The sequence below is a fragment of the Pocillopora damicornis genome, chromosome 5 (genome assembly GCF_964200805.1).
Source record: "Pocillopora damicornis chromosome 5, jaPocDami1.2, whole genome shotgun sequence".
Classification (NCBI taxonomy): Eukaryota; Metazoa; Cnidaria; class Anthozoa; order Scleractinia; family Pocilloporidae; genus Pocillopora; species Pocillopora damicornis.
The window spans coordinates 15498062-15524112 of NC_142674.1; the positions used below are offsets into that span (position 1 = coordinate 15498062).

The following is a 26051-nucleotide window of genomic DNA, read 5'->3' on the forward strand; positions in this document are numbered from 1 at the left end:
GATGATGCGGAAAGCACAATTTATACGTGTAATAAAGCACGTAAAGGGAATAACCCGATTTTGCGCTGGGTGAGTAATATTAATTCATAAGACCTCCACTTGTAAAGTGGAGATCTTAGGAAGTAGTACTGCTCTTTATCCGTCATTGAAAAAGCTTGCAGACATGGTACACTGAGGATATTTGCGTCTACAGGATATTGTGCAATACAGGATATAGCGCTCTACATCACGTATCATGAGAAATGAAAGGCATCTTCGGAACAGAATCAAAGACTCATTGATATTATTTGAGGGATGAGATTGAGTTTTTATGCGTAATTGCACTTCATGGTTTTTTCATTTTTGCCTACTTTTATTGAAATTTATGAATGTTTGCAGTGTAATGCATTGCTATGAGCTTCATATAAGTGTGCTGTGTGCGTGGATCTTCATAATTGTGCGCTGAAAATGGGTAGGAGAGGTTAATTGTTAATTGGAAGGATTCGGTAATGCGCACAGGGAACTAGCTTTTTGGGGCTTTGGAGTGGTGCATTTCACTGAAAGTGAGTAGAAGTGAACCATACTACAATTTGTTTGCTTTCCTTGCAGTTCCACAAACTCTTGCAACTTCTGGTTAGTTTCTTAACAAAAGTGGACGGGGCAGTAGAACAAAGTAAGTGGGCCAGTGATACATAAAAGGAGTGGACTATACATTGGTACTTGCGACAGTGCACACTCTAAAAATCCTTCATTTTATGTCCAGTCCCTCCCATAACTTTCCTTATGGTTGAACAACAACAGCAAGAACAATTTGCGATGAACAACAACAACATTCTGAGGAATAGAGAGGTGTTGTGAGGATCAGAAAACCCACATACCTTCTTTGCCTTAAGTGGCATTATTGACAAAGTATATTTGCTTCTTTACCTTCATTTACGAAATGTTTTTGTCCTCTTTGATCACAAGAACAACTTGTGCTGGGGGTGTGCCACCCGCTTGTTTAAACACTTACCTATTTTAGACCAAAATATGCAATTTCCCCTACCCAATTTCAGACCAGACTCTTAAAAATGGCAAAAATGTATGCCCTATTTCAGACAAGCAGGCGAAAAATTCCCAATTTCAGGCTAAAATGTCTAAAATCCCTACCCATTTTTAGACCAAAACGGCTCAAAATCCTTATTGTTTGGGGAAGCACACCCATATTGCTTATATAAGGAAGTACCTCCCGGGAAGTGGCATTATTAAATCATCGCAACAGTAACCGTGAGGATGACAAAGTATATTTAGTTTTTTATCTTTATTAACTTAATTTCTTTGCTCCCTTTGATCGCAAGAATAACTTGCAATCAACAACAATAATATTCTTAGAAAAGTCATGTAGGGTTTAGAAAACCTGCATACATCTTTGCCTTAGTGGCATTACTAAACTATTATAACAGGAACAGTGAGGATGACAAAGTATATTTAGCTCTATATCTTCATTTACATAGTTTTTGGCCTCTTTGATCGCTAGAACAACTTACGATCAACAACAAGAACAAGTTGTGATCAACAACAACGTTTTGAGGAATATAGAAGAGTTTTGAGGATCAGAAAACCAACATATTTCTTTGCCTTAAGTGGCATCAATAAATTATAGCAAGAGCAACAGTGAGGATGACAAATTATATTTAGTTCTTTACCTTCATTGTCTTAATTTCTTTTTCCTCTTCGACCGCAAGAATAACTTGTGACTAACGACAGCAACAATAACTTGCTATCAACGACAATAACATTCCAAGGAATAGAAAAGTCCTGTGAGGATCAGAAAAGCCGCAAACTTCTTTGCCTAAATGGCGTTATTAAATTTTAGCAACAGCGACAGTGAGAATGAAAAAGTATATTTACTAGTTTATCATCACTGACTTGACTTTTTTTGTCCTCCATGAAAATCTCAAATGAGATTTGTTTTACTAAGAGGAGAGTTTGGAATCTTAATTTCCTGGATATGTTATTCACCTGCACTGTTTGCTCATTCGTCTGATCACCAAAATTATCAGTATCTTCAGAGTTTGTCATCAATTCCTCCGCTTGTGTCTCGTGTCGAGATTCATTCGACTTCGCATGTCCCTGTGATTGACAAATGAACGAGCGAAGCTTACCAGCAATGAAGTACAAATTGGACTTAATGAACTTCGTAACTTTGTCTATAAATGAAACAATGTGACTGATACCCATTCACGAAGAAGGCTCTATTTCGTATTTTGATGCGGTATTGTTTTGCAGTCTAAGAGCGGTTTGTATAGCAATTGAACGCAGCGACCGTCAAGTCTGATCGAATTGGGAGCTCTATAAAGGCTTAAGTGTGACTGCAGGCCGCTATGATTGATGTGTGCGATGTATGCTTTAGATCTCAGGTTACTAAAGCACAATAAAGCAATTGTTACTCACCCAAAGGACGGCAAAACAGCTGGAAGCAGAACTCCTCGAAGAAATGGCGGCGATGAAAGAACGTGGATTCAGCATACATTGCGAGCTAGACGGAATTTGATTTCCGCCTACGCAAATTTAATTCCAATTTGATTTCCGTCGAAGCAATTAATTGTCCACAAATCCGGCCCTCCACAACAACTCATTCACTGCGCTGTGTGCATGTGAATAAGTTAAGAAGACACGCAGAAGTTTCAGTTACAATTTGTTTATCTCAGCATTAGAACAAAACTGAAGATACAATGCAAATTAAACTCCTCAAAAAGACTGTCAGTGATAAGGAAATAACTTCCTGCTGAATACATCTTTAACTCGGGCTTTCCAAGGGAAACTCTCGAGTTAAAATTCCGGCTTGGTTTCTCGTTGAGTTGCAAATCGTAGTCAAGTCCTTAACACGTATGAGCGACGTTCTGACGCGTGCTTGACGTTTTGACGGATGAGCACTTGGTATGTTGTAATGGCGGAGGAAGAGAAGTTTTCTGCGTGCAAAATCAGCACAGATACTGTGTATCATACGCTCAAAACGCATACAAAATTTGCACACCGCGTTCGCGGTAGATCCACGCAACAAGATGTCGAGCGTTTTCGGAACGGGACGGTCCGCGAACCTTATAAGAGATCTCTATATGAGCAAACATTTTGAACGAACTTCATCACAAAATATGCTATATCAACTGAGCTATCTAATGTAAATCGAGAGGAGCATAAACGCAAATCTCATCGTGTACGTAGACGTGATCGTGAATCAAGCAGAATACCAATACGAGGTTTGAAAATTTAGAGGAACTAGAGTAGAAAGGTTAGAGAATTTGTCAATGCACATATTCTTTCATGTATAGCCATGTCATCTACATTGTACTGTTATGTAAACGTTAAAAAAAAACAAAACAAAACAAAAGCTATTTAATAAAACGACGTTTAAGTTAATTGTCATGAAAGAATTCGTCAAAGTATAACAAAAATAGAATATCGTGCCAGTCGATATTTAACATTGTTTTCCTATAACAAACTGATGTGCTCTTGCGAGAGTGAAGCTCGTGTAGCAAATTATTGAAATTATCCGACGAAGTTTCAAACATCGTACTCCATCTGTACAAGTCACTCGGTGCACTGTTGAAGGACTGAGGAGATGGCAAAATGAAATATTTATGTTCGTCTTTGCCACGTTTCCTGTGCATTACTAGGATCATAAAAAAAAAAAAAAAAACTAAACGCAAAAATGTGTTCAGGCTCAGGCTTTCTGTTGATTGTGAACTTTGTGTCTTTTGTGTCTGTATTTTGCTTAATTTTTCATGCGAGTATCGGTTTATCCATTAACTGTTCTCTGTCCTGGTATGCCAGAGATGCAGGTTTTTCACATATGTATACAGAGAGCTTAAAAAATCATTTTATGAAGTGTGAAGATCATTTTCTGGGGTGGGGTACGGGGATGTGGTGCCATATATTATTGGCTATTATCTCAAGACTTATCACCAGACACTATATCTAATTTTTTTTCTTTTTTGACTTGATTAATTTTTTTTTTGTGTGGGTTAAGGGGTTGTAACAGGGTGAGTCATTTGCCAAAAAGACTGTCTTCTTGTGTTTTCATTTTCTTGGTTAACAAAAGATTCCAGGCTGAAATAGCTTTTAATTGTAAACAGCCCCAAGTGCTAGGGTGATGACACTTATTCCACTCTTAAAACCCAGTTGATTATTTTTCTTATCACCTAAAGAAAACAAAAAGTTATTACCAAATATTATTAGCAGATGAACAATTAATTTTTTTAGGGTTGTTAGAATGGTTCTCATGAACCTGTGAAATATACTTTAGCATCTTTGTACTATTACCTTCCAATTTTTTTTGTTCCCATTTGGAGTTACAGGGCTGGTATACTTCAGTTAATACAATTTGGTTTATTAGTTAGAGTGATTTCATTAAACCTGGTGAGTACTAATTAACTGTTGGTGTTTAGAGTGATTTTCATTTTCCGTGAAAGAATAGGGTAACTTATAGTTAGTGGTGTACTGTGTATCTTTTGTTTTCTTTCGTTCTTTATCAACTACTAATAGTAATTTTTTTTTATTTCATGGGCGAATGAAAATCACCCTAAAACAGGCAAAGGAACAAAAGGTGAAAAAGTATTTGGCTTCTAATAACTTTTATGTAATTCATCAGCAGTACCCTAAGGCTTATTGAAATCACTTCATTAAAAACCACTATTTTCATTTGCCCTTGACTGAAAAAAGACTACTTAGTTTTTAGCATGCAGTTGATAATGAACAAAAAAATCCAGAGTCTTCTAATTACAGTAAGTGCAAATTTTCACTTGCATATGAAAATTATCCTAGTGCTTTCATTCTGTATATAAGCAGTGAGGAAAAAGACAAACTGTAAGATTATAATAAATTTAATATTTTTTTTATATGGCTATACATCTACTGATTACAATGATAATATTTCTAGGGTGTAATGTTAGAAATTGTCGTCCAATAAGAACATTAATAATAATTTATTTTAAAGGTGTAAGATCATTTGCAGAGCTGATCCCCTGTTTGTTATTGTAAGTCAAAGAGCACAAAATCATTGCAAGTACACATTGCTGTCCTGCATTCTGCCCAGAAACTCATTACCCTAACTTTATGAAGCTGTTATTATTTTGATAGGGTCAACACATTAGAGGACCAGGATTTTGTATGTGACTTAATTTATAATTGCAATAATTTGCTATACGAGCCTCACTCTTGCAAGAACACATCAGTTTGTTATAAGAAAACAATGTTACATATCGACTGGCACGATATTTTATCTTTCTTATACTTTGACAAATTCTCTCACGACGGTTAAACTTAAACGTCCTTTTACTCAATAGTTTTTTTAGCATTAACATAACAGTACAATGTAGATGACATGATTATACATGAAAGAATCTGTGCATAGACAAATTCTCTAACCTTTCTGCTTCTGTTCCTTTAAATTTTCAAACTTCGTATTGGTATTCTGCTTGGTTCACGATCACGTCTACATATACGATGAGATTTGCGTTTATGCTTCTCTCGATTAACATGAGATAGATGATTTGATATAGCGTGTTTATCGATGAAGATTCATTAAATATGTTCGCTCATAAAGAGGTCTCTCATAAGGTTTGCGGACCGACCTGTTCCGAAAACGCTCGACGCCTTTTAGCGTGGGTCTACTGCGAACGCTGTTTGCATATTTTGAATGCGTTTTGAGCGTATTACACACAGTATCTGTGCTGATTTTGCACGCGGAAACTTCTCTTCTCCGCCATTACGCCATGCCATGTGCTCATCGGTCAAAACGTCAAGCATGCGTCAGAACGTCGCTTATGCGTGTTACGGACTTGACTGCGATTTACAACTGAACGAATAAAAAAAAAAAGTTTAAAAATTTTAAAAAATTTAAAAATAAATGAAGCCGGGGTTTTCTTTGGAAAGTCAGAGTAAAAATATATTCAGCAAGAGATTATTTCATGATCAGTGACAGTCTGTTTGAGGAGTTCAATTTGCATTGCATGTTCAGGTTTTTTTAATGCTATGATAAAAAAAAATTGCTATTGAAATTTCTTTGTCTGTCTTTTTCTTTTCCGAAGAAGCCTTTCGTTTCCCATAAATATCACGGACTTGAAAGCGACCCACGTGATGTAGACTGACAATATCCTGTAGAGCCCAATATAGTGTAGACGCAAATATCCTGTATCATGTCCGCATGCTTGCTCAATGACGGATAGAGAGTAATATTACTTGCTGAGACCTCCACTTGACAAGTGGAGGTTTTAAGAAGTAATATTACTTACCCAGCGAAAAATCGTGCTATTCCCTTTACCTGCTTTGATACACGTACAAATTGTGCTTTCAGCTTTATCACGTATCTTTCACTTCGACTCACTGTTATTAAAAACATACCTTGCTAATTTGACACTAACGTTAAAATAAAACGGTGCGCGTGATATGGTTCACGTCGTTACAGCTCATTGGCAAATATGGTGTCTAGAACTACTTGCTTAGTCAACAACATCCGCAGCCTGCCTCGTCATGTTAACGAGTAAAATTACTTTCCAAAGGCGGCGAAGCGTTTTGGACAAAGAAAAAGGGGGGGGGGGGGTAGTTAATCGCAACCCGAGTCAAACACGCACTTTTTCTTAAATATCCCAATTAGGATTCCGTATATTTCTCGGCACAAACACTAAACTTCAACACAATTTCACAATTGTTCATTGCGTTTCGTGACCGATGGACAGATCCATAAACATTTTTGTCGGAGCAAAGATCTCTACTCCCTCGATGATGAGCTCCCCCACCCCTTAAACATTTCCAATATCAGTGTCGATATGAGTGGCTCTGACAGCGGTATTCAAACCTTCCGAAATTGCAACGTGAAAAGGGTAGAAAAGAGTAGAAAAGGGTTGAAAAATCTACCCTGTCTGATAATCAGGTCTCTAAATATCTTGTAAATATCTTGTTAAAAATGACGTGACTGTGTATCATAGTTGGAGCTCAGCCAACCGCGCCAGCCATGCTCATGTAATCCTTCATATGACGTCACCTAGAACAAAGTGGAAAAATCGGTAAAGCAAGTGGTTTTACTAATTATAATAAGACGTTGGTTACTCTCGACAATTCATTTGCAAAGGAGCAGCGAAGATGCAGATCTCTGTGCGTTTCACTTTAATTCTCGTCGGGGCCGCGGGTAAGTTCATCTTTGACTGCTCTACCTTCAGGTATTCATCAAAGGGTTTATAGAACACGAAAAACTTAAGCGTTTGCAAGGTATGACTACTCGAAATGCACACGGTTGCAAAAATTAATCAGTTCATTCCTCGCGTGGAGTTGATTTCGTTTAGTCTCGTTTCAAATGGTTTCTTTTTGCTATTTTTCTTCTTCCCTCTAGTAGCTTTGCATGTTTTCACACTGTTTCGTCGTTTCGTCTATGGATTCTAAGTTACGGACCAACACAATTACATCCTGACTGAATTGAGCCTGGTTTTTTATTCACCTACGTTTATCACTGTGCGTTCGATGCATTTTTTGTCGCTATCGGTAAAATTTTCAACAACTTGCTGCTCGATTTTCTCGCCAAACTATTTGAACTCTTTTAAGTTAGGGCAAGAACTGCACCTTAGCGTACTTTCCGATCAGCGACATAAGGAGAGAGAAGCATTTGTTCCAGATACTTTGATAATAGTTAGATTCGAGCGAGGAAAATGAGGCGTTGGCTTCATTGTAATATTACTTTCTATTCAGTAATATACCACGAATACTCAACGAAATCAACAACAATTATTTTCTTTGCGGAGCAAATCGAGGCGGAAGGGAAATGAACATTAAGATAAATTCAATTTTGACTGAACAAAGAAATGTCTTAGTGAGGATAGCATAAATTTCGTTTCTGATATTCCTGGGCTTATATCACGGACATGAAAGTTATCAAACCGCATGAGATAGAGTCTGTTGGCTAATATCCTGTACCTTAACCATTTGTGTGATCAGTAACATGTATCATTAAGTGGTATTGCGTCTCAGAAGTAGCAAAAGCGTTTTGGAGCGCGACGAAGGAAAGTGGCAATACGCAGGATTTTTACCGTACATCAAGCCAAACACGTATCCTGTAGAACACAATGTTCTGTAGACGCAATCTCCTTTACCATGTCTACATGCTTGCTCAATGGGGGGGGACAGTGCCATAAACTTTTTTTGTCGGGGAATTACTTCAAAAATTACTACTCCCCGATGAGCCCCCCAACCCCTTTACCCTTTAATGCCTCTGGCTAATTAAAAAATATTTGTGTGATAACAATCTAGAGTGTTACATTCCTTCCTAATTACTTACTTTACATTCATAAAAATTCCTATCATAAAAAAACTGCTCACATATTTATTGATTTCCGTCAATTATTGCTTTTACAGCGTTTCTCGTTGGAAGCCATGAGGCACTCCCTAACGTTGGCCGATGTACTTTCATGGAGTACTTTTGCGCTGCTCGAAAATGCACCACGTTTTTCTATAAAGGACTCCAAAAGGACCCCAGAGGAGACTGTTTGTAAGTTCACTTAATGAGCTCTAAATTTTGAGGCGTTTTGAACGGCGACTTATTCCACTCTAACGCAGTATTGCGGTATCTGTCAGGTTGCATGTTTTGTTCATGGATTACAATGGACTCTAATTCAAAAATAGCTTTAACTCATTGGCGACCTTGTTCTTATTTCAGTACTAAGTTCAACCAAATGAAAGACTGTGTGGTGAAGGTGGTGAAGTATTGTGCTGACTCACTGACACACAGCACCATCAGAAGAATTGTAGACCAGAATTTTCGCAGCACAGAATGCTCTGAAGGCCCCGCTCTAATACCGTCTTCATCAGCGGCATCATTGCCTTGTTCCAGCTCTTTCGTCACTAAAGCGAACGCCTGTGGGAGAACCTTCCGGCAAATATTTGTCGTGGACAAATCGAATTCCTCTCTTTGCGCGTGAGTTTGTGTTGATTACTTGTTTTTATACAATAAGCTGAATCATACACGCATTTTGATTGGTTGTTACTAATGATGGAAACGCATAAATGACGTCAACATTATCAACCATGCTTCTTTGTGATTTAAAACAAACAGATTTCGTTATGCCGTGGGTTTCCTTAGAATGTATTTGCACTTGATTGTTAAACATCGATAAATTAACGGAGATGATTGATTAGGACGCTATTAGGTTGTGGAAAATAGAAAATTTCACACTTTCGTCTCGAGAATGTTCCCCTCTGAAAGAGTTGAGAAATAACATTAAATTTGGGAACACGCGTAAAACTGTAGAAATTTTTGTTAAGACAAGAATCGAAACATTATATTCAGTTCTTTCTATTATCCGGGTGTGTTAAAAAAGCCTTGACTTTATGTAGCGTTAACTTTGACTGATATTCAAAGCCACATATTTCTTTTAAAGCTCTGTAAGAAAAAATGTATTTAAAATCCGAAAAAATTGTGGACAAGTCAAGAAGGTACTTTGCGTAGACCCAGTAAACTGTCTAAACGCATGCGTGCGTAGGTAAACGTCACTGATCTAGTCGCGTTCAGAGGGTGACCGAGTCTTACAGATCAGAGTTGGCACGGCTTTGTATCTCGAAACAGATCGAAATTGTACAGCGACGGAAACAGGTATACTTAAAATGATTTTGTTAACTGTCATTATTCAGGGAAGAAGCCGAGCGGAAAAAGTGTGTGAAGAATCTGGTAGATTCTGACTGCACCATTTCCTCTGCTGACCGGGAAGTGTTGGACTTGGGCTTTGCTGACCACAATCCTTTCTGCGCAAACAATAGGGACCCTGGGGCGACCGGAAATGATCAGTGCTATGGCGTGGAAGACATCAATGGACACGCTGGCATTAATCCAACCGCTGGCATTAAGGCAACAGCTAGCATTAATTCAACCGCCGGCATTAAGGCAACCGCTCGCTTTAATACAGCCGCTAGCATTAAACCTGGTGTAATGCAGGCACTTTTGTTAGTTTTCATGTCCATTTGTTCCTTTTTCGTCTTTTAAAGAGGTTTCCCTTTTCATCATTTTATTCCAGTTTGTTAACATTATTAGACAAGTTTGATAAGTTTTTGTATCGGCGAGGCATTTTGAATAAAGTGTTAGCTTACCTTGAGTCTGGAATAATTCCTTGGCTTTTATCTCTTGACTGCTTGAGCGACCAATTTTTATAAAAGCATTTTAGAAATAAAAAAATATGAACATTAAAATAAGTCTTAAAAACATTTCATTTTCAGCAAACCGATTGAACTAATTTGTTTTCGCAATGGTCGTATTAGATTTTACGCTGAGCCATGTGTGTAATAATATTTTGAATAAAGGAAATTAACTAGAAACCAAACTGTTTGAAGTGTTTGGTTCTATAACAAGGAAAACAATGAAAAACTAACTGAACACAATTCTGTTATTGAAGCGAATACATCTTCCAAAGCGGGGAAAATCTTCCGCGGAGAAAATGAGCCTATCGTTCCAAAGAAGGAATGTCACCGTCATCACATGCAGTCTCGTCCAGTCCGGAAGTGACTCGTCCGATTCTTCATCTCTGCTTGGGGAATCGTACTCTAATATCTGATTTTCCTCTTCGTCTTTTTTTTTCGTTGCTCCTCGTAGTCAGAGTTCAAGCCGAGTGGTTCACTCGGATGAATTTCTTTCTGATAAAGGTACGACGGGAGAGTTCCAGCTATTGCCATCGGACGCACTGCTACATCGAATGTTTACCCGCAGTCCCTCATCTCCTGTATGTCCTGTGGTGCTATCGGTACAGGTGATAACATTTGAATGCCGTTATGGCCGACAGGATCATGGCACGTTCGGGTACAAGTTACTAAGACTTTGGATTTCTAAAATAATACGCCACCCAATGGGTTGTCCTCTTTAAGGCTTCTTTGGCTGCATTGCCAAAATGTCTTGCATAAATTAACACCGTGCAAAGTGGATATTTGTAATAAATACATAACGGAGTGAGCACTCTCCACTTCTATCAGTCATACGACTCATCAGGTTAAACGCGTTTGTGGGAAGAAGCGAAACACGATCCAGTAAAAACGGCTGTGTGGGTGGCTAGGACTTTCACGTAGGTCGTTTCTTTATACTTTCTGGCTTACATATGGCTTCAGTTTGTTTACCCCATGAAAGTGGTACGTTGTCGCAACGTAAACATCATCGGACATTTTCTCGATTAATTGTGTCGGCTGTTCCTTTTTCTCCTCTCTGGGCTTGCCACCTTGAGATTGCTTGTTTACCCTTTTTTTTTGGACTCGGTGGTTCCTTTGATTGTCTTGCCCGAGCTCGCACTACGACACATCTCAGGTAAATGGGCTCATTTTCCGCTTGACGCTTCATGTTTCTCGCCATAACGATAGCATTCGGCATTCGAAGCTTCATTGCCTCCATACTTTGACGCTGAGTTGATTTGATTGCACTTTGCTGGGGGTCGTTTCGATTGACTGAATACCCACCTCTTGCTTTGGAGCTAAATCCAACGCTAGGGTAATCTCTTCGGCCTTCTTGAGAGTCAAATACAACTCGTTCAGCAATCGCTGCTGCCACATGCGTCACCACACCTTAATTCGTCTTCTTTGCTATTACAGCTGTGGAATTTAAAAAGCTCCAATATCTCACTTGGTCTGGGTAAATATTGCTTTTCTTAAGTTTCAACAATCTTATTGAAAGTTGCATCCGCGGGTCTCGCTGGCTGAAGTAAATCTTTTGCTAGAGAATACTTTTTGCTGCCGCAAACGCTGAGTTGAATCGCTCGCTTTTGCCCTACATCTTCGACGTCGTTCGCTCGGAAATATTGTTCTAGACGCTCGATAAATTGGATCCACGACTCCTTCGATTCTTTGAATTCACCTATCTTTCTGTAGGTTGCCATTCCGTTACGAATCTATAGTTAATCCCCGTCGCCAAAAATGTAGTAAACGGCTAACGGTGTTGTTCGAACAGAAGAAGTTTAAAAATAAAAAAAAAGAGGGGGTCAAGTTACAAGTCATGTGACTCACAAACTAACTACATCATAACAGTAACTCGCTCTATGTCACCTCTCAAAAATGCAGTCACGATGATAAAATTAAACTATCCGTGAGTATTGACAGTCTTATGTGTAATCTGTGTCGTCTGACTCTCTTCTGTCATCTTCTCATCATATCTTTCATGTCTGGGTCCTTTCTCACAGTATACCCATGTCGCACTTTGATCGATAATTATCCAAAAATGAAATGATTCGGGAACAGAATTGCGAGAACGCATTTACGTTAAACGTTAATTCTATATTTAAATATTTCCAATATCAGGGTGGATATCAGTGGCTCTGACAGCGGTATGGGAAACTTACGAAATTGCGACGGGAAAAGGTTTTAAACTCATCAGATAGGGTAGATAAATAATCAGGTCTTTAAACATCTTGTAAATATACTGTAAAAAATCACGCGACTGTGTATTATAGTTGGTGCCCGGCCACACGGGCCAGCCATGCTCGTGTAACCCTTCAGATGACGTCGCCCAGAAAAAGGCGGAAAAATCGATAAAGCAAGCGGTTTTAATAATTATGATAGGACCTTTGCAATTGGTTACTCTCGAAAATTCATTTGTAAAGGAGTAGCGAAGATGCAGATCTCTATGCGTCTTACTTTGATTCTCGTCGTGGCCGTAGGTAAGTTCATCTTTTACTGTTCTACCTTCAAGTATTCATCAAAGGGTTTGTAGAACATGAAAAACGTGGGTGTTCCGAAGGTATGACAGTACACGAAATGCACACGGTTGCAAAGATTAATCATTTCATTGGCGTTTAATCTCGTTTCCGATGGTTTCGTTGTCCTTTTTTTATTCTTCCATCTTGTAGCTTTAGATGTTTTGGCATTGTTTCGTCACTACATCTATGGATCCTAAGTTACGGACATTTCAGAATCGAGTGACGAGAGTAAGGAGTTGGCCGCATTGTAATATTGCTTTTTAAGTATACAATAATACATTACGAATACAGTAAAAATCGACAACATTTATTTACTTTTTGCAATTAAAATGCATATCCCTCCCGTAAAATAGCGAAGCCAATCGAGGCGAAGGGGAAATAAACATTAAGATAAATTCTATGAGTTTGACTGAACAAAAGAAATGTCTTGAAGAACCAAGATTATACACAGTATCTGTGCTGATTTTGCACGTATAAACCTCTCTTCTTCAGCCATTACACCATGCCATGTGCTGATTAGTCAAAACGTTAAGCATGCGTCAGAACATCGCTCATGCGTGTTAAGGAACTTGACTGCGATTTGCAACTGAACAAAAAAAAAAAAGAAGCCGGAATTTCAACTCGAGCGTTTCCTTTGGAAAGCCCGGGTAAAAATGTATTCAGCAAGAGATTATTTCATTATCATTGACAGTCTGATTGAGGAGTTACATTTGCATTGTATCTTCAGTTTTGTTCGAATGCTGATATAAACAAGTCGTAAACAGAAACTTCTTTGTGTCTTTTTCTGTTCCGAAGATCCCTTTCGTTTCTTATACAAATCACGGACCTGAAAGCGATGAACGTGATGTAGATTACAATATCCTGTATTGCACAATATACTGTTTTGCACAGTATTACTCACCCGGTGCAAAATCGGGTCATTCCCTTTTCGTGCTTTAATACACGTACAAATTGTGTTTTCAACTTCATCAAGTAACTTTCACTTCGATTCACTGTTACAAACATATCTTGCTAATTTGACCCTAACTGTAACATAACACGACCCGCGGGATTTAGTCCACGTCGTTACGGCTCATCGGCAAATATTCTGTACTTGAACTACTTGCTTGGTTAATAACATCCGCCGCCTGGCTCGGCATGTTAACAAGTAAAATTACTTCTCAGAGGCGACGAAGCGTTTTGGACGAAGAGGAAGGAGGGAAGAGGAGAGGGAGGCTGGCCAGTTCATCGCAACCCAAGCCAAACACGTTGTTCTTCTCAAACATCCTAATTTGGATTCTTAACTTCAATGCAATCTCAAAATTGTTCATTGTGTTTGTGACCGATTTTTGTTAATGCATGTGTACGAAGATAGTTGCTCTGTGAAAAGTCTTACAAGATGACAAAGGAACTGTTAGTAAAAAGAACGCGAGACAGCTTATTTGGCCTGAGAAATTTTATGCTGAAGGAGCGTTAGTTTCCGGTCCGAAAGTAAGACTTCTTTGTTTGGGCGCGAATGGGGCGGGGGGATGGAGGGGGACAGATCCATGAACTATTTTTGTCGAGCAATCTAGAGGTTTACATTCCTTACTAATTACCTACTTTACATTCATAGAAATGGCTTTCATAGGGAACGGCTCACTGATTTATTGATTTCTGTAAATCATTCCTCTCACAGCGTTTCTCTTTGGAAGCCACGAGGCACTCCCTTACATTGGCCGATGTACTTCCATGGAGTACTTTTGCGCTCTTCGAAAACGCACCACATATTTCTATAACAGACTACAAAAGGACCCCAGAGGAGACTGTTTGTAAGTTCACTAAATGAGCTCTAAACATTGAGTTGTTTTGAACGAGGACTCATCCAACTGTACCAACGGTATTCATAGATTACAATGGACTCACCCATAAATACAGCTTTAACTCCGTGGCTCTCTTATTTTTATTTCAGTACTAAGTTCAACCAAATGAAAGACTGTGTGGTGAAGGTGGTGAAGTATTGTGCTGACTCACGGACAGAAAGCAGCAGCACAAGAATTGTATACCAGAGTTTTGACAGCAGAGTATGTTTAGAAGGCCCGCCTCTAATACCGTCTTCGTCGGCGGCATTATTGCCTTGTTCCAGCTCTTTCGTCACTAAAGGAAACGCCTGTGGGAGGACCTTCCGGCAAATATTCGTCGCAGACAAATCGAATTCTTCTTTTTGCGCGTGAGTTTGTGTAGACTATTTGTTTTCGTACTATAGGCTAAATCATACAAGCATTCTGATTCATTTACTTATGATGTAAGCGCAAATATGACGTCAACGTTATCAATTATGCTTCTTTGTGATTTAAAACAAACAGATTTCGTAATTCCGTGGGTTTCCTCAGAATGTATTTGTACTTGTTTGTTAAACATCGATAAAGTAACGGAGATGATTGATTAGGGCGAGGTCGTGGAACAAAGAAAACTTCACACTCTTGTCTCGAGAATGTTCCCTTCCAAAAAAAAATAGAAAAAAAAATGAGAAATGATATTAGATTTAGAAACAGACATAGAAATGTAGAAAATTTTGGTAAGACAAGAATATAAACACTATTTCCAGTCCTTTCTTTTATCTGGGTGTGTTACAAAAAAGCCTTGTGTATCGTTAACATTCACAAATACACGATATTTCTTTTAATTTAAAGCTGTTATGATCATTGTTAATAGTAAAAGAATTTACAGACAAACTAAGAAGGTACTTTATGTAGATCCAGTAGACTGTCTAAAACGCATGCGTTGGAAAACGCCGATGACCAATCCGCGTTAAGAGGGCGACTCGAATTTTACCTATCAGAGCTGGCTCGGCTTTGTAAACCGAAGTAGATGGAAATCAGTGTAGTCTCAGATCTCAGATCCAAAATTGCACAGTAAGGGAGACAGGCATTGGTGGATGATTTTGTTAACTTTCATTATTTCAGGGAGGAAGCCAAGCAGAAGAAGTGTCTGAAGAATCTGATTGATTCTGACTGCAAAATTTCCTCCGCTAATCGGGAAGTGTTGGACATGGCTTCGCTGACTATAATCCTTTCTGCGCAAACAATCGGGACCCTGGGGCGACCGGAAATGATCAGTGCTATGGTGTGGAAGACATCAGTGGATCCGCCGGCATTGAGGCATCCGCTGCCATTCATGCAACCGCTGGCATTTAGGCAGCTGCTGACATTAAGACAACCGCTGTCATTAAGGCAACTGCTGGCTTTAATACAGCCGCTAGCATTAAAATTGCTGTATTGCATACACTATTGCTAGTTCTCATGTTCATTTGTTCCTTTTCCAATTATTAAGTTTGTTATGTCTGTTATGTTTATTATGTTATGAGTTTGGTATCATAACTCACCTACGCCCCACCCACCCTCTCCCCTTCCCTGAACCCAGCAAACACTTCTCTAGAATAGCTATGTGAAACTTACTAGCCCTTTGGTACTGGATTTTTTTTTCTAACCCTTCCCACTTCTTCTTCTCCTCCCCCCTAAAAAAAAAGGCCTAGCCTAAAATTTCTACCTGCAGGGGAATCACGTGTGTGTGTGTGTGTGTGTGGGGGGGGGGGGGTTTGAAGGGAGGATGCGGAGGATTCTTTTTGCGACAACGGAGCCTTTATGTATTTATGCGATCTCTTCCTTTCAGTATCTTCTTTCTCTTTAATTTCCCCATATTGTCAGTGGAAGATTTCCTCCCCCCCTTCTTTTCAACCACTTAAAAAAGCCATTGTTACTATATACTTCTTAAACCACAAACAGATAAGCTGAAGTTTTACAACGGTGCTATTGATCAGAATAGAATCTCAGAAGGTCAAAAAATTACAAAATTAAGCGGCAGGCGTGGAGGGTTGCAAGAGCAACGATGACTTTGTCAAGTGTGAGTCCTGCTTGGCCACTGAAGATGACTCCTTGAAATTCTTGTTTTGCAAAGCTCACCTCAAAAGAGCTTGCTGTAGTGGTGTTTGATGCAATCAAAAATAACAATAGTCTTACCAGCATCGCAACCATCAAAGCTGAATTAACTGGGAAATTGGTCAAGCGTCTTCATCTCTACCCTCTGCTGTTGTTGCCAGAAACGAATCAATTTCAATACAAACTTTCCCGTAACATGCAGCTAATAGTATCCGGTACAAACAGAAAAAGCAGTGAAGATTTAAGCTAGGACGAGGACTCTGTTAATAAATCGGACGAGGAGGCCATCCAAGGGTTAGGAGAGGGGGAAATCCAAGAGTCAGTGGGAGATGATGTTCAAAGTCGGTAGATGGAGACGTCTACGAGGCTGCCAAACAAGCTATGGCTGAGGGATGAAGCAGTTACATTATGCTAAATAGACACTTTTTGATATATGTATACATATCCTACTTCTGTTGTCGTGGTTTGTAATGACAGAGTGCGCTGCGTTTATTGAACGTTCCCATTGCAGGGATACCTCTCAAGGACTCAATAAACATTTAAAAATTGCTCATCTGTGGGTCGAATCTCTGACTCCCGGCACAGCACAGAGAAATATTTATGAATACCTATTAAGTACTACAATGAAGGCAATAAAACAATTCTTTGTTTTCAAAGTTTTTATTATAAACATCGAATAAGTGTTCAACGCCAAAAATCTGTTCATATTTCCCTCAGAACCCGCAATCATCCCAAGAAAAATTAAAACATTACAAGAATTTTAAAGGCAAACAACTGGAACGTTAAACAATGAAAAAATATCTAATTTTTAAGAACTGTGAACTCGACCCGCCAGTAACTCGAATAAGGTCCGATTTCCCTTGCATTTCACCCTAATTTTCCGGTAATTTACTATCAGCTACTTCGAACTCAAACTCCTCTTTAACTCAAACTAATTTTTTTCACTGTCTCTTGGCTCAAATTTACCCTGATAACTCGAACTTAACTAAAACGCATTGGTCGATAAACGTCAAAATGCCAGAACATAGGTGATTGACACGTTGCACGATTGATAAGAACATAACAACATTTATAAAAACGTAATGCATTTTGCTGAACTTCTCAAACTGGATACCAGGGGCGAGAAGAATCCAAAAAGTACTGAATCGCATTTTGAAAAATAAACTGAACAAGAAGCTACTTATCGGTTCGGTTTTTACCATCCCAAGTATCTAAACTTCTTTAGCGAAGGGAATGTCAACAACATTGGCGTGAATCGAGGGTACCGTATCGACATCCGGGGCATGGTGATAAAGTTGGACCCCAGAAGACTCAGTGGGGATTAGTAAAAGGTGCCGCTTGGGACCTGAACCAAATTACTGTGACTAAGCGGAAAGAAACCGAAGAAACAAACTCATCGTTTTATAATCAGTGCAGTCGACGTCCAACGCTCACCATATTCTTCACGGAAACCTATCCTTCTGTTTGTTCTTTCTAACTTATATGTATCTTTTTTTGCTTCTTTTAACGGCGGTGCCTTTCACTAAAAAACTCTTGTTTTTTGGGAGATTACATCCTCTCCGCGGTCATTGGCAGATAAGAACTTTGTCTTTGGGTTTAAATATTTCAGCCTTGTGAAGCCGCTTGTGGCGTCTTACCATTCAATCGTTAAGTTTTGCGCTGTAAAGATTAACTTTTCGCCGTATGTTCTTAACGTGCCTCCTTTACGCGACCAGTTCTCGTTTTAATCTCATCACCTTCTGAGTCTAAACCAGTGACGCTTTCACCAGTTTTTCGCCCGTAGTAGATCTCCAAAAGGAGTTCTCCATCCACGCTCTTCCTTGCTTTCGTCGTTTAAAATCCAGTTGTAGTTATCAAAATTCGCCGCCCAATTAATTCCTTTCCTTCCTAGTGTTACTGGGTCGTACATTACCTTTTTTCTGAGTCGTTTATGTGATCTCTCTTCGTTTCCCCGAGGCTGCGGGTGGTAAGGCCTTCACTTAATTAATTTATCTTCCATTTCTTTGCAAAGGAATCTCACCTTTCCTTCAAATTTCGATCCCCGGTCGCTTTGAAGGCGATAAGGTGGACCATGTTTGGCATAGTTCACCTCCAGGACTCAGCTCACATGACCACTGTTACTCTTTTATGACAAAGAGTAACAGCTCACACTTACAAAGTGCGACAGCTTTTTTATCACAAAGTTGCGACGATTTTATTACAAAGTGGGACAGGTATTGCAAAATACGACAGGTATTATAAAGTGCTACGATTATTTCAAAGAGCGACAGAACAACTCGACTGACCACCTTCAACACGCATTGTTTCAATTGGTCGAGCTCAGCAAAGTCAACCGTTCGATACAAGTCAGTTTCATGAAAGCAAAGCAAATTATTGGAAATGTAACACCCTGAATCATGTAATTATCATGTAAACATTGTAAAAGGCGATTAAGGCCAGTTACGGAAACGATAAGTTTCACAATCTGACACGATCATTTCTGAAACAAATATATTTTATTGGTTTGCTGCAAAAAAGTTCCCTTTTTAATATTATTTTATGCAAATTTTCATTACTATCGATTTAGGAAATGATCTTTTTAATTAGAAAGTGCTTGTTAATGAAATAAAAGGCAAACAATAAGGAAACATTTCAGACTTTTGATAAGCTAGCAGCTCAAATTCCTCGCTCAATACTAAAACTTTTAAAATTTGCCTAAAAACGTACGTTTAAAAACAAAGATTGCGAAAGTAATCTCTTTAAAAGCTGAAAAAGAACCAAATGGTCGGGAAAACAGACAAAAACGCCTGGAAAACACTGGTTTTGATGCTAGCAGCTGCATTGGTGGTAATGGGTTTATTGGTGCTAAGGAATGCGTCAATGCCGGCGGGTCCACTGATGTCTTTCACCCCGTAGCACTGGTCATTTCCGGTCGCCCCAGGGTCCCGATTATCAGCGCAGAAAGGATTGTGGTCAGCCAAAGCCAATTCTGTCAATTCCAGCGTTTCAGGAGATAAGCTACACTCAGTATATATCAGATTCTTAAGACACCTCTTCGATTTAGCATGTTCCCTGTAAACAATGAAGGTCATCAAAAGTTTATTAGTCTCTTTATTTTTGTCGTTATTTTTTTTGCCCTATTGGACAATATTTAACGAGTGTCGAAAATTTTCCGAGGCTGCATGTTGATTTGCTCCTTTCTGTGAACGCCACTCTTTTAACAATTCAGTCATTCTCGACCAATTGCAACAGTTTGCTTGGTTCTTAAAATTTTCATTTTGTTTTCGTACCGGCAATTATTATCAAATATAATATTTTGTTTGCTTTTGTTATACTCGAACAAAAACAAAAGCGATCGTATCTTTCTCTTTTTTCCTTCAAACCTTTTTCAATTTGAAGAAGGTTTGAGAAGAAAAAAAGACAAATCACAATCTGAGATTGTTATCAGTTTTTTGCATAACTTTATAATGTCTGAACGATAGATAGATAAAGTTAAACCTTTTTTGCTTTCAAGCACACCCATTTTAGAAACAAATGACAAGAATGTCTTAATTATTCTCCTGAACAATGTAACAGTCTTCGAAAAAAGTAATTCTTGGTCCTGAATTTAATGTTATTTATACCTATAGGTCGCCTTGTTAAATATTAACCTAGTAGTCGATATATGGTCCAATAAGTGCGTATCTTCTCTGCAGCTCGGAAATCAAAACATCTAAGGTTTACATTCACGACGGTTATCATTGATTTTTTTCACCTTACGCTTGTAACAAGAGTCTAATTTGTTTCTTGTTCAGCAGCCATGCCACAAATTAATTATCTTTTTCGATTTCTGTTTGCAATAGAAATGGTTTGCATAAACTCACGAGCAAAGAGAGGAATTCGATTTGTCTGCGGCAAATATGCGTCGAAAGGTTTCCATGCAGACTTTCGCTTTAGTGGTGACTGAGCTGGAACAATTCAAAATTTCCAAAGATGAAAACGGTCTTAGGGTGAGATCATCAGCACATTCTCTTTTTATCTTCATGCTCCTGTCTGGCTGAGTGTCCAAACAGTACTTGGCCAATTTCTGCATACATTCTTTTACTTGGTCAAATTTAACACTGGAATGAAAACAAGAAACTCATGAAGTTAGAGCAATTTTTTAAGTAAGGGTCTAAGGTAATCCGTTTATGAGTTTAGTTTAGTTCGATTCGCTCTTAATCTCACTCGCAGCCGATGCTTGTAAACTCCTCTGGTATGCCGTTGCCTATTGCAACTGGGCCACTCGTGTTTTCCCGCTTTCTGATCGGCTGTTTCTGTTTGGCTTTTTCTAATAACATCATTTTGTCTGAACGACTGTTGCCACAACTTTGAGGTAAATATATGACTCACCCTCCCCTCCCCCCTTCCCCCCTCAGCTCCCACTCACAAAGCCTTCGGAAGCCCTCCAGACCAGGTCACTTGACAGATAAAGTATTGCGTTTGAATCGCAGATGCCGCACAAAACACCTCAAAGTTTAGAGCTAATTAAATTAACTTACAGGCAGTCTCCTTTGGGGTCCTTTTGAAGTCCTTTGTAGAAAGATGTGGTGCATTTGCGAGAATCGCAAGCGGATTCCATGAAAGAACATTTACCAGTGTTTGGGAGGGCTGCGTGTTTTCCAACGAGAAACGCTAAAGAAACGACGAATGGAATCAATAAATCAGCTAATCATACACTACATGTGATTTTCACGAAAAAAAGGGTATATTGAAAATATAACTTAGATTATTTATCACGCAAACCTTTTAAAGGCCAGGGCGGGGGATTCCCCCCACCCCTCAACCAAAAGAAGAAGGAAGAAGGAAGCCTTCTCCCATTCACACAATTACGCACGTTGTACTTTCGGAAAAGAAAGTAAGGCTAATGCAACTTGGTTTAATCAAAAATTTAGAGTCATGTTCTTTTCACTGATCGCTTTATTAGCATCCTGTTGTGATCTTCTCGCGAGTTTGTTTCATCAGGGTCGTTGTTACTATTCTTCTGGAAATTCGAATATGTTAAGGTTTAAAGTTTTACGTGCGCCAAAAAGCTGCGCAGCAATTATCTCGCGAGGTTTGAATAGAAGAACGCATTTGGCTGGTTGTATGATAGGACCTCCACCATCTTTCTCCTTTCTTCCGTCAAGTTCCAAAACGCTTCACCGCCTCTGGGAAGAAATTCCATTTCTCAAGATATGTTTTTATCGAGAAAATTGTTAGGATACAATAATTGGCTAAGATACTGAGACAATATGCTCTTATCATGCCGAGAAGAAAAGCATCTTCGTAACAACGAAAGACACAGGGTGGAGACAAAAGTTCACTTCATGTATCTCATTTCAAGAGTGAAAATGCTATTCCAATTAAATCCCTCAAACAAGCTTTCCACATTCATTGCATGAATGAACTTTTTTCTTCTTTCGAGATCCGTTACAGTACAATTTTCTACGCGTCAGTAACAGTATATACTGCTACAGGACGTGTGGCAACCTCAAACCTAAAGTATCTGACTTTGCCATCAGTTGGGTAGTTCAACATAGCACCGATTTACTTATATTAAGAAATTATACAATTTGAAATCTCTTCGAATTATATTGAAGAATTTGGAACTTTTTTAGCAATAGAGAACAGCATGAAAATTGACTTCGTTCTCTCTTTCTGGGGTCAATATTCAAAGGCATCACCTCCCTTCTGCTCAATACAGTTGACATCACTGGTATCCAGTCACCTCGCCACCAAGCAGACTCGCCACCAGCGAACTCGCCACCAAGGAACGATCTCGCCACCAACGTACTCGCCACCAAGCGAAGTCTTCTCGCCACCAACCACCAATAAAGAGATTAGTCGAAGACAGTAGGATGTTCGGCTGATAAGTCTGTACTCAAACTTTATAAACGTATGTTGTCGAAAGCACGTTCGAAACCGATAAGTTTGTTCGCTTGTCTGTACTCAAACTTTATAAACGTATGTTGTCGAAAGCACGTTCGAAACCGATAAGTTTAGTTTTAATACAACTGCTATCGAGTTTCATTTCATCACTTATTTCTTCCCATGAAGTTTCATTTTCTCTCAAGTAGGTTTTTATTCCTCGCATCGAGTTTTGCAATTTCTCCTCGCTTACGTGCAAAAGACAAACACGATACGTTTCGATGTCAATGAGTTAGGAACGGAACACATCTAACACGTCGCTGAAGGTCATAATTTAAATACAGACAAGCGCACAAACGTATCGGCCGATTTGAATTGTGCTCGTTCGAACATCCTACTCTCCTCGACTACTTTATTCTAGTTTATCTCTTTATTGGTGGTTGGTGGCGAGAGGACTTCGCTTGGTGGCGAGTACGTTGGTGGCGAGATCGTGCCTTGGTGGCGAGTTCGCTGGTGGCGAGTCTGCTTGGTGGCGAGGTGACCGGTAACCACATCACTGTATCTGCGTAACAGCTAAAGATCGCAACATCCTTTATTCAAACAACGCGTAGCAGAAGTTGAAAATAAAATAATAAGGCGAAACTTTAAGCCTGACCCAACATGTTAACGTGTCTGTTTGTCATTTTACCCTTTTATCGGTCAAATTTACAATTTTTTTGCTACCTTATTTCGTAATTGTTTCTTGCAATGGTCTCTGCGACTCGTGGGGCAAAAATGTTTCCGTGACCAAACCAATAAACGGCTGCGAAGCAGACTATATCTAACTTGACCTCGTTGTTTTTCATCTCATACAATCTTCACCAATCTGATTTTGCCACCCAATTTCCTGTTGTGTTAGTTCTGTCACGCAATTTCCTGTTTAGGTTTAAATTGCTTTTGTATTAGATTCACATTTTATTTAATACAGCGTTTCGCATATTTAATGTTGGAAATCATGTCTTTTCCCTCCCCGCCGAATATTATTTGCATTTATTCTCGGCTTATGTAGTATGTCATTTTCTTCGTATTTTAACTGTTGTTCGTTCATGTTTTCTGTTTGTTTGTTTCCAAAAAAATCGTAAATCTTGAGCTCAAATCTGTTTGTTCCTGCGTCGCCCGTTTGGCCGTCAAACTCATAGCGATGCGTTTGGGAGATTCACATAAATATATTCCTGGTTTCGGTATATAATGATATGGGTTTGGAGGCACTAGCACACTGAAAAATATTGCACGTCATTGTCACTGAAGTATTTTCATAAATAGCTGCCAGTATTTGCTCATGTATACTTACCATAATAAAGGGCATAAAACAACCCACTCCCCAAACCGATATTGTCACCACAAAAGCTATTTTTACCTAAAAAAACAACAACAAACAAACAAAAAAATAATTAATAAAGTTTTGTAAAGGCAAATTATAGGAAAACTAGAATGAAGCAGAATTAAAAATCTAAAACATGGTAGGAACGATTTAAACAAAACGTAACAGATTAGAGACAGTTTATAATCTCTTGTTCAACTCTGATAACCAATTTCATGAGTTTTTGTTATTGTTTTTCTAGTGTCTTCTGAAATGTAAATATCATGAGGGAAATCTTACACGATATAGCCATTTTAGTTTGAAAGCAGAGACTTCCTAAGCGAGCCAAAGCTTTATTTTTCTTTTACAAATTCATTCATTTTTGTAAAGGCATCAAGATATATTTGTGAATGTTGTGGAATGTTTCTTCTGCATTTTTATGATGAAAGAATAATCTAAGTCAGCGTGTTTGTAAAACTAGTTTAGTAGATCAGACAATTTGTTACTATATCTTTCACAGCGGAAGTGTGTGACGTCAATGCATACTGGACTTCCTTATCAATTTTAAACTTTTGAGATGAACACAAAATATATTTTCGACGGGCTCAGTCGTTAAGCGTATTTGATATGTAATCCATTATTCCTAATGTGATTAGTCAATACATGGTTTTAGTAGGTGCATCCGGTGTCATGTCTATGGGTGCCACGATTATGTACCTTTTTGTTATTTAGATCGCATGGAAGTGTTAGAAACATATCATATATCTAAGTTAAAATTTTCATTCATCGAAAATGGTATATCAAATAATAAAGAATTTGTTCATGCTTAGCGTGCGTATATCGAGTCATGGATGCACGCGGGAAGTTTGGAGAGTACGAAAAATGCGTCAGAGTAGCTTGAGGCGCAGCCGAGAGCAACTCTAGCTTTTTGAGTGCTCTCCAAACTTCCCAAGTGCATCCATAACTCGATATACGCACAGCTAAAAGCATGAGCAAATTCTTTTATAACAGAGCGACAACAAGCATCGCAAGAAGAAGCCTTTTATTGTGATAAAGTGCAAAATTCTCACAACGCAAAAAAAAAGCAGACAAACGTCCCTATTGGCAACAATAAATACGGAAATAAATGTTGTTAATGACCAATTGGTGACTTTTTTGTTCCCAGTGAATGTCTTTCGCCCAAAATTTGCTGCAGCTGGTCTTCTGACAAATTTGCGAAACGTGCAACTTGCAAGTTTTTTTCTTTTAAAAAGGTCAATGCCGATAAAAAATATTGGGCAGTTCTTCGCTGGTTTCTTCCATATTTAAAAGGGAAGGAAAACTTCCCTGCAGCTTAACAGGACGGAAACTCTGAAGCCAGATAAAAAAAGTGCTCACGTCATCTTATTTACGCACGGGCGTGCGTAAATAAAGATTTTGTTCATAAGGGCTCAATAAGACTTATATAGGCCAAGCACGCGTTCTATGTTATAATCTCTATTTTTAAACATTACCTTAGATTGGCGTATTTTTCATATGTAACACGACTGACAATATTGAAAAAGGACATCATAATTCCTGTTTTTTCAAACTTTGCTGAACGAGCCTGGTTTGCCTGTTCTACGGAATATCTGTTTTGGTCGCAAGATTTGTCGTGGTAAGCGACGAATGTAACTGCTTTTTCCAAACAACAAAAGAACGAGAACACCAAAAAGGAGATACCATATGACCTAAAAATTTGCAAGGAAATTCTCGAAAACTGCGCCGGACAAGACAAGGATAAATTTTTGGTCTGTTCATACTGAGCAACTTTCAAAGGTTCGCAGTGAAAAGAGGCTGAAAATAAAAGTATCCGATGATTCAAGTCATTGTTTCCCATTCTTCTTTCGCATAGTTCTTCCGTGAAGTCTTTAGTTCTAAAGTTGCGTATCCAAGTTAATGACGCCCTGACTGAATTGACTCTGATTCTCTTTCACCTTTTTTACATCTTCGATATAATTCATTGCAATTACATACAGAACTTGCTGCTCAATTTTCTCACGGTCCTTTTCGAAGTCTGTCAAGTGAAGTCCATTTGAGTCTAACCCAAACCTGCACCCAGGCATTCTTGACACATGTTGAGTGAAGCATTCATTTCATATACTTTGATTATTGTAAGAATTATTATTTGCTTGTGAAGCACACTGCAGTATTAATTTATTTGCAATAAATACCTTTACGCTGACAGGCGTCTTCTCTTATCGATGACACGAGCTTGCGTTTTTCTGTATTGCACAAGAAAACAACAAGTTACAAAACAATGTCGTTTGAAGAAAGGAATCTTAA

The 26051-nt window shown here is 38.7% G+C and overlaps 3 protein-coding genes and 1 pseudogene across 5 annotated transcripts; 2 read left to right on the forward strand and 2 right to left on the reverse strand.

The window, feature by feature from the left end:
- The first annotated feature begins 519 nt into the window (after positions 1 to 519).
- Positions 520 to 10091, forward strand: LOC113677209 (uncharacterized). 3 transcript variants are annotated; one of them, XM_089207872.1, is made up of 5 exons: positions 7036 to 7144; positions 8362 to 8494; positions 8663 to 8920; positions 9634 to 9839; positions 9894 to 10091. In XM_089207872.1, exons 1-5 carry the CDS (start codon positions 7099 to 7101, stop codon positions 9980 to 9982), a joined length of 732 nt encoding a protein of 243 aa, XP_089063998.1. In that variant the 5' UTR covers positions 7036 to 7098; the 3' UTR covers positions 9983 to 10091. The 3 variants fall into 3 exon arrangements, with proteins under 3 accessions (XP_089063999.1, XP_089063998.1, XP_089063996.1); XM_089207873.1 differs by lacking the exon at positions 7036 to 7144 and adding an exon at positions 520 to 652 and having other exon boundaries at positions 9634 to 10091; XM_089207870.1 differs by having other exon boundaries at positions 9634 to 10091.
- Positions 10092 to 11595: 1504 nt separating this feature from the next.
- On the forward strand, positions 11596 to 16171 carry LOC149045590 (uncharacterized). The gene is made up of 4 exons (XM_089206576.1): positions 11596 to 12626; positions 14323 to 14455; positions 14596 to 14853; positions 15590 to 16171. Exons 1-4 carry the CDS (start codon positions 12581 to 12583, stop codon positions 15918 to 15920), a joined length of 768 nt encoding a protein of 255 aa, XP_089062702.1. The 5' UTR covers positions 11596 to 12580; the 3' UTR covers positions 15921 to 16171.
- A 1868-nt stretch (positions 16172 to 18039) lies between these two features.
- On the reverse strand, positions 18040 to 18862 carry LOC149045591 (uncharacterized; annotated as a pseudogene).
- A 205-nt stretch (positions 18863 to 19067) lies between these two features.
- Positions 19068 to 24060, reverse strand: LOC149045592 (uncharacterized). The gene is made up of 4 exons (XM_089206145.1): positions 24032 to 24060; positions 21061 to 21210; positions 20404 to 20640; positions 19068 to 19612 (listed from the first exon to the last, which is right to left on the reverse strand). Exons 1-4 carry the CDS (start codon positions 24058 to 24060, stop codon positions 19300 to 19302), a joined length of 729 nt encoding a protein of 242 aa, XP_089062271.1. The 3' UTR covers positions 19068 to 19299.
- Positions 24061 to 26051: the final 1991 nt, after the last annotated feature.